General features: G+C 37.7%; 2 protein-coding genes across 2 annotated transcripts; both read left to right on the plus strand.

Annotated features, from left to right (window-relative positions):
* Positions 1-8,874: 8,874 nt before the first annotated feature.
* Positions 8,875-9,957, plus strand: LOC111043696 (piggyBac transposable element-derived protein 4-like). Its single transcript, XM_022328714.2, has one exon. The coding sequence runs from the start codon at positions 8,875-8,877 to the stop codon at positions 9,955-9,957; it is 1,083 nt and encodes a 360-aa protein (XP_022184406.2).
* A 3,840-nt stretch (positions 9,958-13,797) lies between these two features.
* On the plus strand, positions 13,798-14,619 carry LOC120350961. Its single transcript, XM_039426476.1, has one exon. The coding sequence runs from the start codon at positions 13,798-13,800 to the stop codon at positions 14,617-14,619; it is 822 nt and encodes a 273-aa protein (XP_039282410.1).
* The last annotated feature ends 956 nt before the right edge of the window (positions 14,620-15,575 follow it).

A 15,575-nucleotide genomic window follows, 5' to 3' on the forward strand; every position in this document is an offset into this window, starting at 1 on the left:
AAAAGTAAACAGAAACAGCTGGCTTGTAATCACAGCTCTCCTCCGACAGCACTATCTGTCGGCTAAAGTTGTAACAACAATGACAGCCAAAACTACAGCTATGATGAAGTTCCCGTTTCAAATTTGATTAGTTAATAAGTAATATTCGTTGGCTCATATTTTGAATAACATGGAATAAAAAAAATATATATACATTTGTTTAGTATAGTGATATGAAGTATGTAATAATAATTTCTGCATACAAACATAAATTTTATATATCGATCAAATGTCTGGTTGAGGTATTGAATTTAGTTGGTTTAACGACTACTCTATATGCTTCCTCATCTGAGCTTAGACATTCTGACCTATTCCAAATGTACGTTTTTAAAATAGAGATGCTTCCCATGTTATTTAAATGGAGTCACTTTTACTCCCTAGGGAGTTTTTCTGTTTTTTAGTACCGAGAGCGAAAAAGTGACACTTTAGTATCATGTTTCAGGGAGTAAAGTTAGTACTTTTGACAGTAGGTGGAGGAAAAATGTATTTTTTTTTTGTTCTACAATCAATAGTGATTTATGTGTTTAATTGGTGATTATTAGGAGTAATGTTGTGTTTGAGTCTTTTATATAGTAGATTTTGTTTTGTTTTTGTGGATATGACATTGTCTGTTAATTGGACAGTTCTGGGATAGAATTTTACATCAGTTTGGCTTACATTAGTTGCATTGGGGGTTGTTGGGTGTTGTGCTATTAGGTTAGCAAGTTCCAGGTTATGCTTGTGTGTGAATGTTCTTGATTTTTGTATTTTATCTTGCTCACAATAAGTTATGATCTCTTCTATTTTAGTTTCATGGGATACAGTAGTCATTTCAAGATGTGCTTTTTATGTTTTATGATTTAAATAATCTTTTCTCTTAAGGAGTTGCTTGATCATTTGTTTGATATGGAATATTTCAGATTTTTTTTGCTATTTTTGCAAGTGGGGTTAGGTTGTGGGATAGAAGTTTAGCATATTTAATAATTAAGGTTGGGGCAATTCAGTATCAAGGTATTCTCTGTATGCTGAAGATGGGGCCCAGTGCCTTCAAATGCACGCCAAAAACCAATAACTGTAAGTACTGTTGTCAAAGTGAACGTTTTACACACACACACACACACATATATATATATATATATATATATATATTATATATATATATATAATTTCATTCGTACGCTTTGCGTTTTCGCCGTCATCAGAGAAGGAATTTTCTAGTGTATCAAAAAAAGACTTTACAACTTTGATAATTCATAAAAAGTTATTCAAAAAAGATATAAAACTGATTTGAACTGTCCTTCAAATCTTTCTTTAAAACCTGGTCCTATCGGTTTCTTTTTCCATCCCTTTCCTTATTTTTCTTCATTAATCCAATCCTTTCATATCTACCATCTTCTACTTTACCTGATACCTTTTTCACCTTCTCAAGGATTTAAGGTTTTCCCAGTATGGATATCTATAGTTGGAAAAACCCTTCAATCTTCCACCTCTTTTTTGCACCACTTTCTTTTTATTTTGTTTTAATGTGTATTGATGTTGTTGTTTTGCATGAATTATTTTTTGTTAATCTCTGTATCAAACTTGTATGTGTGTGCGAAAATAAATCGAACTGTTTACAGTGTTGTTTTGAAGTAAAACACTTCAAATTTCCATTTTTAATAGTACGATAGTGCTAAAATAATTGTCTCATAGCAAGTGCTAGTAGTAATTGACCGTAGACTCATGAGCATATTTTGTAGTCTCGTTGTTTCTAAGAATTCTTTATTTTGACGCAAAATTAGTGTTTTCAGCTATCTTCATCTGCATATAAGAAAGCGAAATGAAACTCACTCACTCATCAACAGAACAAAAAATTTACGTGACCATGAAGTTCAAGGTTGATAGGTATGTTCAGTTGGCCCTCTGGGGTTTCTTAAAAACGATGCTAGGGTTACTACTTTATGACCATTCATCATGTTAACGACGCGACAAGTTTAGATACTTCTATATTGTTATTGGATTCACACACGTTCGTGAGTGGTATGATGGAGGAACAGAGATTGAAACAAATAGAGAGAGACAGAGTGAAGAGAGGTGGGTCCTGCAGATCCGGAATGTGGCAGCAGGGTCCTGGCTGATGATTGACAGGTCCCTATTGTCTATGGGACTGAGTCACCTTTTTTTTACAACTCTATTCCACGTTATAATGGTAGTGAAGAAAGATAGGAGAAAAACGTTGCCAAGTCTCTCCATTTTGCCACTGACTGTTCACAGCTGTTACTCAATTCATCTCATCAATTCACTGTGTATGAAACATGATCAATACTCTAATCAAGTGTGAAAACATACTTAAAACACCTACTCATTCATATTATATATTTTTTATTTTCACAGAAAAGAAGTAACTAGGAGGTGGACAAATCTTCGCGATGCATTCTCAAGATCAAGAAAAAGGGTAAAAAGTAACAAGAAAAGCGGTGCAGGTGCAGTGATAGTGGACAAATAAGTGTTCAACGACCAAATGAAGTTCTTGCTGAAATGCAACGAATCAAGAAGTACAGCTGACAGTTTAGATAATCCAGAGGCATCTAACGAGGAACTCGATGAAGAGGTCACTGAATTCATAGAACAAAGAACTGAGAGGATAGCTAATAATAAAAGACGAAAGATTGATGAACTGGAACTCCAAATGTTGAAAGCTCTCCAGCAGCCGGAACACAATCCAGACACAAGTCATTTCTGTACAGCCTCTTACCGTACATGAATACGTTCAACCAAAGCGAAACACTGGAGTTCCAAATGAACGTCCTACAAATAGTGTTAGATTTCGTCTCATGTTTTAGCCAGTCTTATGGTCGTCCATCTTGTTTTTGTAGCATTTGAATCTACCGCTGCTACAGTCCGCCGACAACTTTCTCATGTGTCATGCGATCTCTGACGTCACAGTTTCATTGATCGCTTGATCGATAGTAGCGCTAGTTGTCGTCTGCTTCTTTCAATGTTTTCTAGTTTAATATTCGTCTATAAGTATTTTGAATTGTATTTTCATTGTTTTTGAACCTCCTTTGGTATACTTCAACAGTCACTTCAACCTCAACACCTTCAGTTCGCTTAATATCGATTTTATATGTTCACTTCATTCGTAGAGTTTGTGCTCATGACTGCCGTGGACGTCATGTTTCCGCTTTTTGGGCAGTTCCTGTTTCTTCAACCAGCAAGCAAGAAGGGTCACTTCTTTTGTACAGTCATACGATGTAACATCTCAATTTAACGCGTCCATCTTTGGAAAACTTTATCCATTTTCATCATTCATTATGTCCTAGTTTGTGTGCTTATTCAAGAACCATTCAACGCATTTTTCATCAGTGAACGTTTTTCAACCATATTTTCTATGAATTTAACTTACCTTTCGGGACTTTTCTACTAAGCGTCCTTTTTTGCAAATCACGCCATGCTTTCTGCGTACAACGTTTTTCAATTATTCATCACATTATTATTATGAACTGTAAGTAATTTCAACATGAATTCCACATGAACTTTCAACAATCCTCAATATGAACTTTTGATTTATTATTTATCACTTCAATTTTACTGAGCATCAGTACACACTTTTTAGCGGTTACATTCATTCATCTTGTATGCTCATAGGAGATACATTTTTCAACTTGGGAAGTCTTGTGCAAGTGCAGCTTACCTTATTCATATTTCAACTCAGGAAATTTGCGCAAGTGCAGTTTGCCTTTCATTGTCAACCGCTACTCATTTTTAGCTACTCAGTCTTAGCTACTCATCAGTTATTTAGTCGAACTTTATCAATCTCAATTCTTACTGATGCCAGTGATTTCAGTCGTCAAGAACATTTTATCTCTTTTTTCAAATATTTATTCACTGCAATTACATCAACTTTAGGACATAACCTCAAACATTTATTCTACGTAACTCATGGTGAAACCTTTTTTCCAATTAACATTCAACCAGTGAAACTCATTCAATTTGTGAAGTGCTCATTCGTCGTTATATTCATTATCAATTTTAATATTGGAACAATCTCAACTTTCAATATCTCAACGTACTCAAATCAAGTTCTCTTCCGCATCGGTCATCGTTTATCAGGATATAATCAAGATATCTTCATCGTTCAACTTCTATTAGCCCAGCAGCTGTCTGCAACTACAATGTACTTGACAGGAGTCAAGTTCCATCCTCGGATTTTGAGTCACCGTAGGCCTATCACTTTGGCAACACATCATTAATTATTCAGGGAAGTCTTATTCTATTATTCACATTTTTGTACTTACCCTCTCAGAGGCACTGTGTTACTGGTAGTCTTCATCCCATCAATTTTGTTCCTGATTAACTTTTATTCCTAAATAATAACTATTTAAATACGATCAATCATTCAATTTTTTATCTTCTATTATTATTATTACTTATGTGTTCTACATATAGTAATATTCCCCATGTAACTTGACATGCGTTAAGCTGTCATTTCCCAGCCCGCTTATGTAATACAATATGCTGAGCTTTGTCTCCTTTCAATATTGTATTTGGTATTTTTCAACCTTTTCTATTTTTAATTATTAATCGAACCTTCAGTTCTGGACAGACTTTCTGCTCCTTCTGCTTACATTATAGCCAAGTTGCTATATTTGTCCTCTTTCAGTGTTACATAGTCAACAGCTTGAAAGCTTCAGGTACGATTGGATTCTACCTAAACTGAATTCCTAGTTTTCATTTGTTGTGAAATTAGGTAATTGTTCATATTCATATAATTTCTGTTTTTTCTTACCTTTAAGATTACTAAGAATTTTGCAGGACTTTTATCTAGGATTTTTGTCTCTCGACTGTTTTTATTAGTCAGGTTAAGATTATTCATTTTTAAACATTGCTAAATTTTGTACGTTCAATTCAATCATTACTCATTGTCATTATTGTTCTATTATTAGTTTCAGCTTCAATATACTCTTTTGTGTATTTCAACATTAACATTGATATCCCAACTTATCTTTGTATTTTACTCAATCTTTTGCGCTCACAGAGGTAACATCGTTTTGAAACATTGTATCAGTATTCTTAAACGTACTAGCAAAAAGTCTAGGTACAATAAACTACTTGAGTGCATTACTAATTCTTTTTATTTTCATTACAACTACATTAATTTTAAGCATTCCAATAGTTACATTCAAATATCAGCATTACATACGGATGATAAGAAACTTATTATCTATTATTCTTTAATTATTAGTCATCATTATTGCACTACTTTTGTGCGTTTTACTTGTGCTCAGACGCACAGTAAACCAGAGGTATTTTTTCGGATCTACACATTCAAGGTTTGTAAATCCGCTCATAGCAAATAATGAAAAGCTGTCAGTGCCTAGATCAGATATAGATCTCATCTATACACTTTCACAGTCCACTACTTTGCAGATCGGCCTTACAACCCGGTCTACTGACAGTCAACATTATTTCTTGGTTACTCCGGGCCGAATTATTTCTTGGTCCTCGTACGGGCACGGATCGTCTGGCATCCTGTGGTGATTCGTAACTATTTTATTGGATTGCTAATTTTCAAGTTTCTCTTTGGGTACCTTAATTCTTTTTAAGTCCTCTGTAGTTAGTTGAATATACCCAATACAGGTAGAGCAGTCATCGTCCATGTTTATCAACTGCATTCTAGCATACATTGTCTTACATCATTCTGATAATACTCGTATATATTTCAGTTATCGAAGGGTGAACCAGCACTGTGGCCAGAAAGGTACACTACGTTGTATCGGCGCAGTGAACCAGCCAACCTGTAAACTGTTCGTGGACCCAGACCTGAGCGAGAGCCGATTCCAAGCACAGAAGCATTCAGAACACTGCTGCACCTCGCATCTTGCCAAGTCTAAAGGCAACTCATCTGGGGACCGAATCAGTCGCTGGCTATTCAATTTGTAAGACCGAACCATTTATCAACTCTGTAAATTCATTTTACCGACATACCTTTTGTAATATCTTTTCTCTGTGAGCGTCATAAATTTTTTAGGATTACTAATCAATTCTTGCTATTTCAAGAGACTTATCTATTCATCAATTTACTTAATTTTTAAATGCATTGAATTCATGCAAATATTAATACTTACCACGCATTGGTGCTATCGTGACAAGCAATTTTCATTGTGCAATTATCATTAATTTTTACGCAATTAGTCAACAAACCATTGACGACATTCATTTATTTCAAACAATCAACCGATTAGTTTCATTGACAATTTCTATAATCAACCATTGTGTACTTATTGCGCTAGTTATTGTGTTACATCGTTTTATTACGTCCATTCAACATTATATTCATATATCTATTCTTATATTACTCAAATATTAATTAATTTTTTCAAGTCTATATATTTTGTACAATTCAGTATGGAGAATCCAAACGACTCGCTCGTCACCCTTGAAGGTGAAGTTTCTCAAGGTGAGGTCAGACAATGTCCGTCTCCCACCATTCCTAACAATCTTGACACTATCAATCAGCAATTGATTCGATTAATTCAAGATGGTGTTATCAAAGAAATTCAAAATCGTAATGACTATTTTTTTGCTGAAGATCTCAAACAAGAGATGTTAATGCTTAAGAAAAATTTTCATAGTACTACTGAAAATTTTTCCAACAAAGTTTGCCTGTTGACATTGAATTGTGTCACCAAATTCGCCAGAATTTTGGTACTGTCAATTCTGTACTCTCCAATGCCATATATGAATATGAATTGAAAACTAAAAGAGTAAGTGAAGTCAGCTCCCCATCTCACTCAAATCACGTTGATTCTCCTCACATGGTGAGCGCTCGTCTACCGGACATTCCATTGCCAAAATTTGACGGTAGTCTCAGCGCTTGGCTCAATTTCAAATCGACCTTACAAGTCTTGTTATCAATAACCGTAACCTTGATAATACATTGAAATTTCATTACCTGCGTCAAGTCCTTTCTGGAGAAGCACTTAATAGAATTTCTAATTCTCCTTCTGGAGATTTTGAGTTAGCTTGGGAACTCTTGACTCAACGTTACGATAATTCATTATGATTGCCGAAACTCATATTTCAGCCATACTCAACCCTCCTAAACTTGACTGTAGATCATCCCAATCGTGGAGATTATTTATTGACAATCAAAAGACAAATATCTCTGCTCTTGAAGCCCTTGCGCTCAATATCAGTGTGAAAGATCTCATTTTTATTTTTCTCACTGTGTCACGATTTGACAATGCTACGATTAGAGATTGGGAGAGATTTTGTTCTACCAAATCTCAACTTACCATTGATTGCCTTTGGGACTTTTTAGAGTCGCAACATAAAATCGCACAAGCAATGTCGAGCTCATTCAACAACACATCAGTGCAACGCAATACGCCGGCTAATAACCAGCCTAACACCAGTCGACAACCATCACAGCCCAAAGCCAATATCATGAATTTCAACACTTCAAATTCACCAAATGTTTTCAACAGAGCATCAACTTCTGAGTGTTATTTTTGTCGCAATGGCTCTCACAACATTTTCAATTGTAATCAACTTCTCAAAATTCCAACTTCAGAGCGAACCTCTGCTGTATTGAAAAAATCCTTGTGTGTCAACTGTATTCGGCCATGGGATCGAGCTCACCAATGTCAAGGTTCCTGCAAGACGTGCAATTTACGACATCACACGCTACTTCATGGGTCAAGTCCTGTCCCTAAGAGGTCCAACTATGTCACAACATCGAACCATGCGCGCAATCCAGTGAAAAATCTGTCGCAGAGCATGCCGTACTGTGAGTATAACATACCTCATCAGTCACAACAACAATTAAGGTATGATAATCAATACAACCAGCCATCGCAAATATCATCAGTGCATCCAACATCAATGAACTCCAATTCAGCAGTGCCAATGACACACATGGTTTCACCTGCGCCGCAAATATCAACTAGCCTTGTCCAACAGTTGCCGACTTCTAGTGTTGTTGTCAATTCAATTCCCTCTAGACCTCAGTCATCAAATTCTGAGGGAAGTCGTCAATTTGATTCATCTCAATCCAGTTTGCAGCCTGCCACAAATGTGGTTGAATCTCACAATCAGACAGTCAGCTATGCCCACAGCGCACCACAAATCAAATCCATTGATAGCAGACGCACTTGCATCATGCCTACAGCCCAGCTGATTGTCTTTGACAAGAGTGGTCAAGCTGTAATTTGCCGCGCACTCCTCGACAGTGGCTCTGACAGCTGTTTTATTTCACGTCAATTAGCTACTCAACTTCAATTACCCACTATTTGTACTGGCAGCACAGTTCACACTGTGTCTGGCAGTAATGCTACCTTATTGAATTTGTCATCTTTGAGTATTCACTCACCTGACCGAACTTGGTCAACTCACATTGATTGCATTGTCACAGAGAAAATTGTTCCTAGTGTTCCACCATCTGGACTTAATTTTTCAGATTTCAATATTCCCCCCAATGTTGTTCTAGCCGATCCTACCTTCTTCAGAATTTCAGGAGTGGATATACTCTTAAACGTTGATGTCTACGCCATGCTTCATTTACCTGGTCAAATTCGCCTGTCCGAAAGCTGTATTCTTCAGAATACCAAGTTAGGTTGGATAGTCTGGGGCTCCATTCCTGCTTATCCCTCCGGTAGGCGCGCGGGGTACAGTTGTACCCCAGACAGTTTTGTTTACTCAGTAACTCCCCACCCTGCCGCTAGGATTAGTTGAGCGCTAGAGTACCTTCAAACCAGTTCTCCAGCTACAAGATCAGTGTGTCTCCAAACGTCACGGAGTATTGATTGTCTTGATATTCTAGTTTGAATTGCTCTGGGGTACAGGTGAACCCCGCGCGCCTATTTGTGTTCCGTTATGGCAAAACGCATACGATTGTGTGATGATGCACTTATTCATGAACTTTTTCAAGAAGAGTCATCAGATGAGGATGATTTCGTGGAAAATGATAGTGATGATGGCGAAGAAGATATTGTGGAGGAGGAGATCCACGATTCCGATGCAGAAGAAGCAGTTCAACAGCCTGATGAGGAGAGTTTGGACATTGATGAAGACGACGGTGACGATGTTCCTCTTGCAAATGTGTACTTGGTGAGAGATAAGGATAGGAATGTTATGAAATGGGCGAAAAGTCCCCCACTACCAAGAAATGTGCGCACCAGGGCAGAAAACATAATTGTAAGACTTCCTGGAACTAAAGGAGAGGCTAGGGAAAAATTTTCTGAAATTGAATGTTTCAATTTGTTCATGGATGATAAATTGATCCGACTTATAGTGACTTCAACGAACATCTATATTAACTTGATCAGGGAGAAATTTCAAAGGGATAGAGATGCAAGAATGACTGATGATGTAGAAATCCGTGCTTTTCTTGGAATTCTGTTTATTTCTGGGGCATTAGGAAGTAGCAGGAAGAAAACCAAGTTCATTTGGGATAACAGTAAAGGGTCAGGAGTTGAATGCTGCTATCTTGCCATGAGTGAAAAAAGATTTCATTTTCTTATGCGTTGTCTGCGGTTTGATGACTACAGAGATCGTCAGCAACGGAGGGAAATCGACAGGTTAGCCCCAATAAGAGAGCTGTTTGAACTAATCATTCAAAATTTTCAAACTTTTTTCACACCAAGCGAATTTTGTACAGTTGATGAACAATTGATTGCGTTTCGAGGAAAATGCCCATTTCGTATGTATATGCCAAAAAAACCTGCCAGATATGGTATAAAAGTGTATGCCCTTGTGTGTGCAAAAACAATGTACACCGTAAACTTGGAAATTTATGCTGGGACTCAGCCCAATGGTCCATACAAAACATCAAACTCTTCCGAGGACGTGACAATGAGAATGGTGGAACCAATCTCAAGTACTAATAGAAATGTGACCATCGACAACTGGTTTACATCGGTATCATTGGCTGAGAAATTATTGAAAGAGAAGAACTGACGGTTGTTGGCACTATAAAATCCAGACGTGTTGGTGTCCCTCATGAATTGCGGCCTTGTAGAGATCGACAAATTAATTCTTCTCTGTTTGCATTCCATAAGAAGAAGACGCTTGTTTCATACTGTCCTAAACCCAACAAAGCTGTGATACTCTTATCAACAATGCATGACGACGATAAAATTGACGACGAGACTGGACCAAAACAAAAACCAGAAATTATTACATTTTACAATAAAACCAAAATTGGTGTGGATGTTGTTGATCAAATGTGTGCGAAGTACAATGTTGCAAGGAACACTAGGAGATGGCCTATGGTGATATTTTTTGATCTCATGAACATTTCTTCAATAAATGCACTTTGTGTGTACAAGTTCAATCAACGGACAGCAAAAAAATTGTCAAGAACTGAGTTCATTCAAAAGGTTGCCTGGGAACTCATCAAGCCACAAATTGAAAGGAGGTGTCAAATCGATGGTCTTCCAGTCCAACTGAAGAAGAGAGGGAAGGAGCTTCTAGGGATAATACCAGATGGGCCTCAACAAAGACAGAACAATGCCATTGGTCGCTGTCATTTGTGTCCAAGACAAAAGGATCGAAAATCAAGAAAAAATTGTGACAAGTGTGCTCTCAAGGTATGTGCTGAACATTCATTTACTGTTTGTAGGGATTGCTTCTAGAGACATTTTACAGATGCTTACCTCACCTTATTTTTTCATTACCATAATTATTATGTATTTTTTTTCAACTTAACATGATAAACATGATGTAATTCATTCAATTCCCATTTGTTATGATTTGATACAAGCCATATAAACACAACTTGACATTTTTCTTATGGCTGAGATTTTTTGTCGATTATATATACAGTATATATATATTAGTTTATTACTTGTATAAATAATGAAATTAATATGTAAATCTCATGAATTCGGCTTGAGAAATAAATTGTTAATGGAATTAATGTTTGTAATTATTTGTTACCTTGAAAAAAAAATAGTTTCAGAAGCCTGAACATTGGAAAAGAAATTAAGACACAAATTCATGGACGATTACATTTTCAAACTCTGTACAATATGGTCATGGCTAACTTTTTTATTCAAGTCATAACTGTGTAGAGTAGTTTAGAAACGTTGTAGAAAAGACCTATTGTTGTTATATTCAATAAAGTGTCAAGCAACAGGATGATTTGATGAATATATTAATCTTGGGGTACAGCTGTACCCCATGCGCCTATTCATGTTTTGAGAAACCACGCGCCTAACGGAGGGTTATAAATCATCTGTCACCCATCAACACATTTCCAATTTCGTTTCTAGCATTGAACATGTGTCCAACGCAGACATCTCTAAGCAATTGGAAAAATTTTGGCGAATTGAAGAAATTGATACTGAATCCAGCACGCCAGCAGAACACGCACAAATTGAGCAGCACTACATTGAGAATGTTCAACGTCAAGATGATGGCAGATTTTCTGTAGCCTTGCCGAAAAAGGATTCATTTCATTCGTTAGGTCAATCCTTCAGACAAGCATTGACTCGCTTTCACTCGCTGGAGAAACGTCTTGATACTCATCCTGAACTCAAGAAACAATATATACAATTCATGGATGAATATTTGATTTAGGTCACATGTCTCTTGCACCACCTTCATCTCCATATGATCCATATTATCACATTCTCATCATCCAGTTTTCAAGCCAGATTCCACGACTACCAAACTTCGAGTTGTGTTTGATGCTTCAGCGAAGTCCACTTCAGGATTATCACTCAATGATGTTCTTCACATTGGTCCAACAGTGCAGCCTGGTTGTTTGACACAGTGCTCAGATTTCGTATGCATCGTATCGCATTCATTGCTGATATAGCGAAAATGTACCGCCAGATTCTTGTTCATCCAAATGACAGAAATTTCAACGCATCTTTTGGAGATCTGATCAGAATCAACCTATTCAAGAGTATCACTTGAATACTGTCACTTACGGCACATCCTCAGCTCCATACCTTGCTACACGCACACTCAATCACTTAGCAGATGTTGAATGTTCACTGCAATCAGCAGTTCATCAAGCCATTAAGAAGATTTTTACGTGGATGATCTTATCAGTGGTTCATCTTCACTCTCATCAGCCATAGAGTGGCTCATCAATTGCTTACTACACTTAATAAAGGAAATTTTGAACTCAGGAAGTGGTTGTCTAATTCGTCAGAATTACTTTCAACGATCCCAGCTCATCTCATCGAGACAGCTACATCACGACCATTATCTGATTCAAACGACAGTGTTGTTAAGGCACTTGGTCTCATTTGGAATTCTACGGCTGATCAACTCACTATTTCATCCAACATTTCAAAAGTTGTTCATCAAACATCTTTCACTAAACGTCAATTATTGTCATGCATTTCTAGCATATTTGATCCGCTTGGACTCATCTCACCCATTGTCATTCGTCCCAATTGTTATTTCAAAAGCTTTGGCTCCATAAACTTGATTGGGACCAAAAGCTACCATCTGAGCTTCTCACAGAATGGTTATCCATACTTCATGATTTACCAAACATTGCGAATGTTTCTATTCCACGTTGTGTTTTGCCACCCTCTTCAGAGGTCGATTTGGAACTGCATGCATTTTCTGATGCCAGCGCAACAGCATTTGGTGCTTGTCTTTATGTTCGCAGCTCATCATCGGACGGGGTTCAAGTTAGATTGCTTACGTCAAGTCCAAGGTAGCGTCCATAAAACCATTGCTCACAATTCCTCGTTTGGAACTCCAAGCAGCATATTTGTCATCGAAATTAGTTGTGAAAACAATTCGTGCTTCCAAGCTCAAATTTTCCAGGGTAATCTTGTGGACTGATTCCAAGGTTGTGTGCGATTGGCTCAAGGCCTTGCCAAACAGAGCAGATATCTTTGTTTCGGTTCGCGTCTCTACGATTCAGAATCTTACAGCAGATTTTACATGGAAACATGTCACTACGAAACATAATCCTGCTGACCTAATTTCGAGAGGCTGCACTCCAACAACACTCATCAACAGTTCACTTGGTGGAACGGCCCGTCTTGGTTGTCCAAGCAAGAAGCTACATGGAATGACATCTCCTGTAATGTTGCAATCATCCGTCCTATATCATCACATGCCACTAGAGTCACAACTTCAGTGTTGAACAATATCATTCATAAATTGTCTGATTATCATCGCATCACCCGTTCAACAGCATACGTTCGTCGTTTCATCCATAACATCACTCGACGTCATCATCCTGATCAGCGCAGATGTGGTCTACTCACAGTAGAAGAAATTCAAGAAGCAGAAATTGCGATCATCCGCACGGTTCAAGCAGAAGCATTCTCAGAAGAGATTCGTCTTCTCCATCAAGGCAGAGAATTGCTTCCATCTAGTTCCTTGAAAGCGCTATCGCCATTCATTGACAATGACTCATTATTGAGAGTTGGCGGCAGATTGAGTCAATCGGACTTGCCGTACGACTACAAACATCAAATCATCTTGCCTTCTAAGCATCGTTTCACTCGTGCGCTCATCATGTCATATCATCGACGTCTTTCTCATGATGGAGTTCAGAGCACCATGACTTCATTACGTCAGCGTTATTGGATACTATCTACTCGTCGTACAGTCAAATCAGTTTTGAAATCCTGCCATTTATGTTTTCGCTTCGCCAAATTTCGTTCGGAACAAATCATGGGACAACTTCCTCCTGTCAGAATACAGTCTGATTTTCCATTCTATAACTCTGGCATAGATTATGCTGGACCGTTTTCATTACTTGTTGGTTCCAAGAAATCACGCACATATTCAAAAGCTTATTTAGCTATCTTCGTCTGCATGGTCACGAAAGCAGTACACGTAGAAGTCGTCTCAGAGTTGACAACGAAAGCCTTTATTGCGGCACTCATTCGCTTCTCATCACGTCGTGGTATTCCACACTCCATATTTTCGGACAATGCAACCACGTTTGTAGGTGCAAACAATGAACTACAAGATCTACATCAGTTTTTTGAGTCATCTAAAACTCAACAAGATATTCATAACTACACGTCGGTTCTCAATATCAAGTGGCACTTCATTCCACCTCGCGCCCCATCTTTTGGAGGTCTATGGGAGAATGCTGTCAAGAACTTCAAGAAAATTTTCAAAGTCGTCACATTCAATCATATTCTTAATTTTGAAGATATGACTACATTCGCAGCTCAAATTGAAGCTATCCTTAACTCTCGTCCACTCGTACCTCTTACAGAGGACCCTCAAGATCTTCAGTATCTCTCGCCAGGTCACTTCTTAGTTGGTCGCCCATTGACTGCGTTGCCTTTCCATTGCCCGCCCACCACCCATGTCGATAACAGGTGTCGTTGGAAACTTCTTCAAAAAATCACTCAAGAACTTTGGGACAGATGGTCTAAGGAGTACTTAGTCACACTTCAACGCAAGCACAAATGGCTTACTGAATCGGACAATCTCACAGTTGACACCATGGTTCTTCTGAAAGATCTCAATTCTGCTCCTTCCACATGGAAGTTAGCTCGCATCATTGAAACCCATCCAGGTGCCGATGGAAAAGTTCGTGTTGTTACAGTGCAGACTGCACATGGTAGGTTCAAGAGAGCAATCTCTAGTCTCGCTCCGCTTCCAGCACTTGAAGATGATTAATTTTGGTAGTCTTTCACTACTTGTCCTTTTTGTATTAGCATTTATTCATCATGTTATCCACCTATTATTCGTATTGCTCGTGTATTTCTATTCGACTCATCTAACATATATGTATTTTTTCGTACTCATCATTTTTTTGCACTCGCTACGTCTTGGTTGACAAGACTTGTTCCTGCATCGAGGGGGGAGCTTTATGTTAGATTTCGTCTCATGTTTTAGCCAGTCTTATGGTCGTCCATCTTGTTTTTGTAGCATTTGAATCTACCGCTGCTACAGTCCGCCGACAACTTTCTCATGTGTCATGCGATCTCTGACGTCACAGTTTCATTGATCGCTTGATCGATAGTAGCGCTAGTTGTCGTCTGCTTCTTTCAATGTTTTCTAGTTTAATATTCGTCTATAAGTATTTTGAATTGTATTTTCATTGTTTTTGAACCTCCTTTGGTATACTTCAACAGTCACTTCAACCTCAACACCTTCAGTTCGCTTAATATCGATTTTATATGTTCACTTCATTCGTAGAGTTTGTGCTCATGACTGCCGTGGACGTCATGTTTCCGCTTTTTGGGCAGTTCCTGTTTCTTCAACCAGCAAGCAAGAAGGGTCACTTCTTTTGTACAGTCATACGATGTAACATCTCAATTTAACGCGTCCATCTTTGGAAAACTTTATCCATTTTCATCATTCATTATGTCCTAGTTTGTGTGCTTATTCAAGAACCATTCAACGCATTTTTCATCAGTGAACGTTTTTCAACCATATTTTCTATGAATTTAACTTACCTTTCGGGACTTTTCTACTAAGCGTCCTTTTTTGCAAATCACGCCATGCTTTCTGCGTACAACGTTTTTCAATTATTCATCACATTATTATTATGAACTGTAAGTAATTTCAACATGAATTCCACATGAACTTTCAACAATCCTCAATATGAACTTTTGATTTATTATTTATCA

This window comes from Nilaparvata lugens, chromosome 1 (assembly GCF_014356525.2).
Source record: "Nilaparvata lugens isolate BPH chromosome 1, ASM1435652v1, whole genome shotgun sequence".
In the NCBI taxonomy this organism is placed as follows: Eukaryota; Metazoa; Arthropoda; class Insecta; order Hemiptera; family Delphacidae; genus Nilaparvata; species Nilaparvata lugens.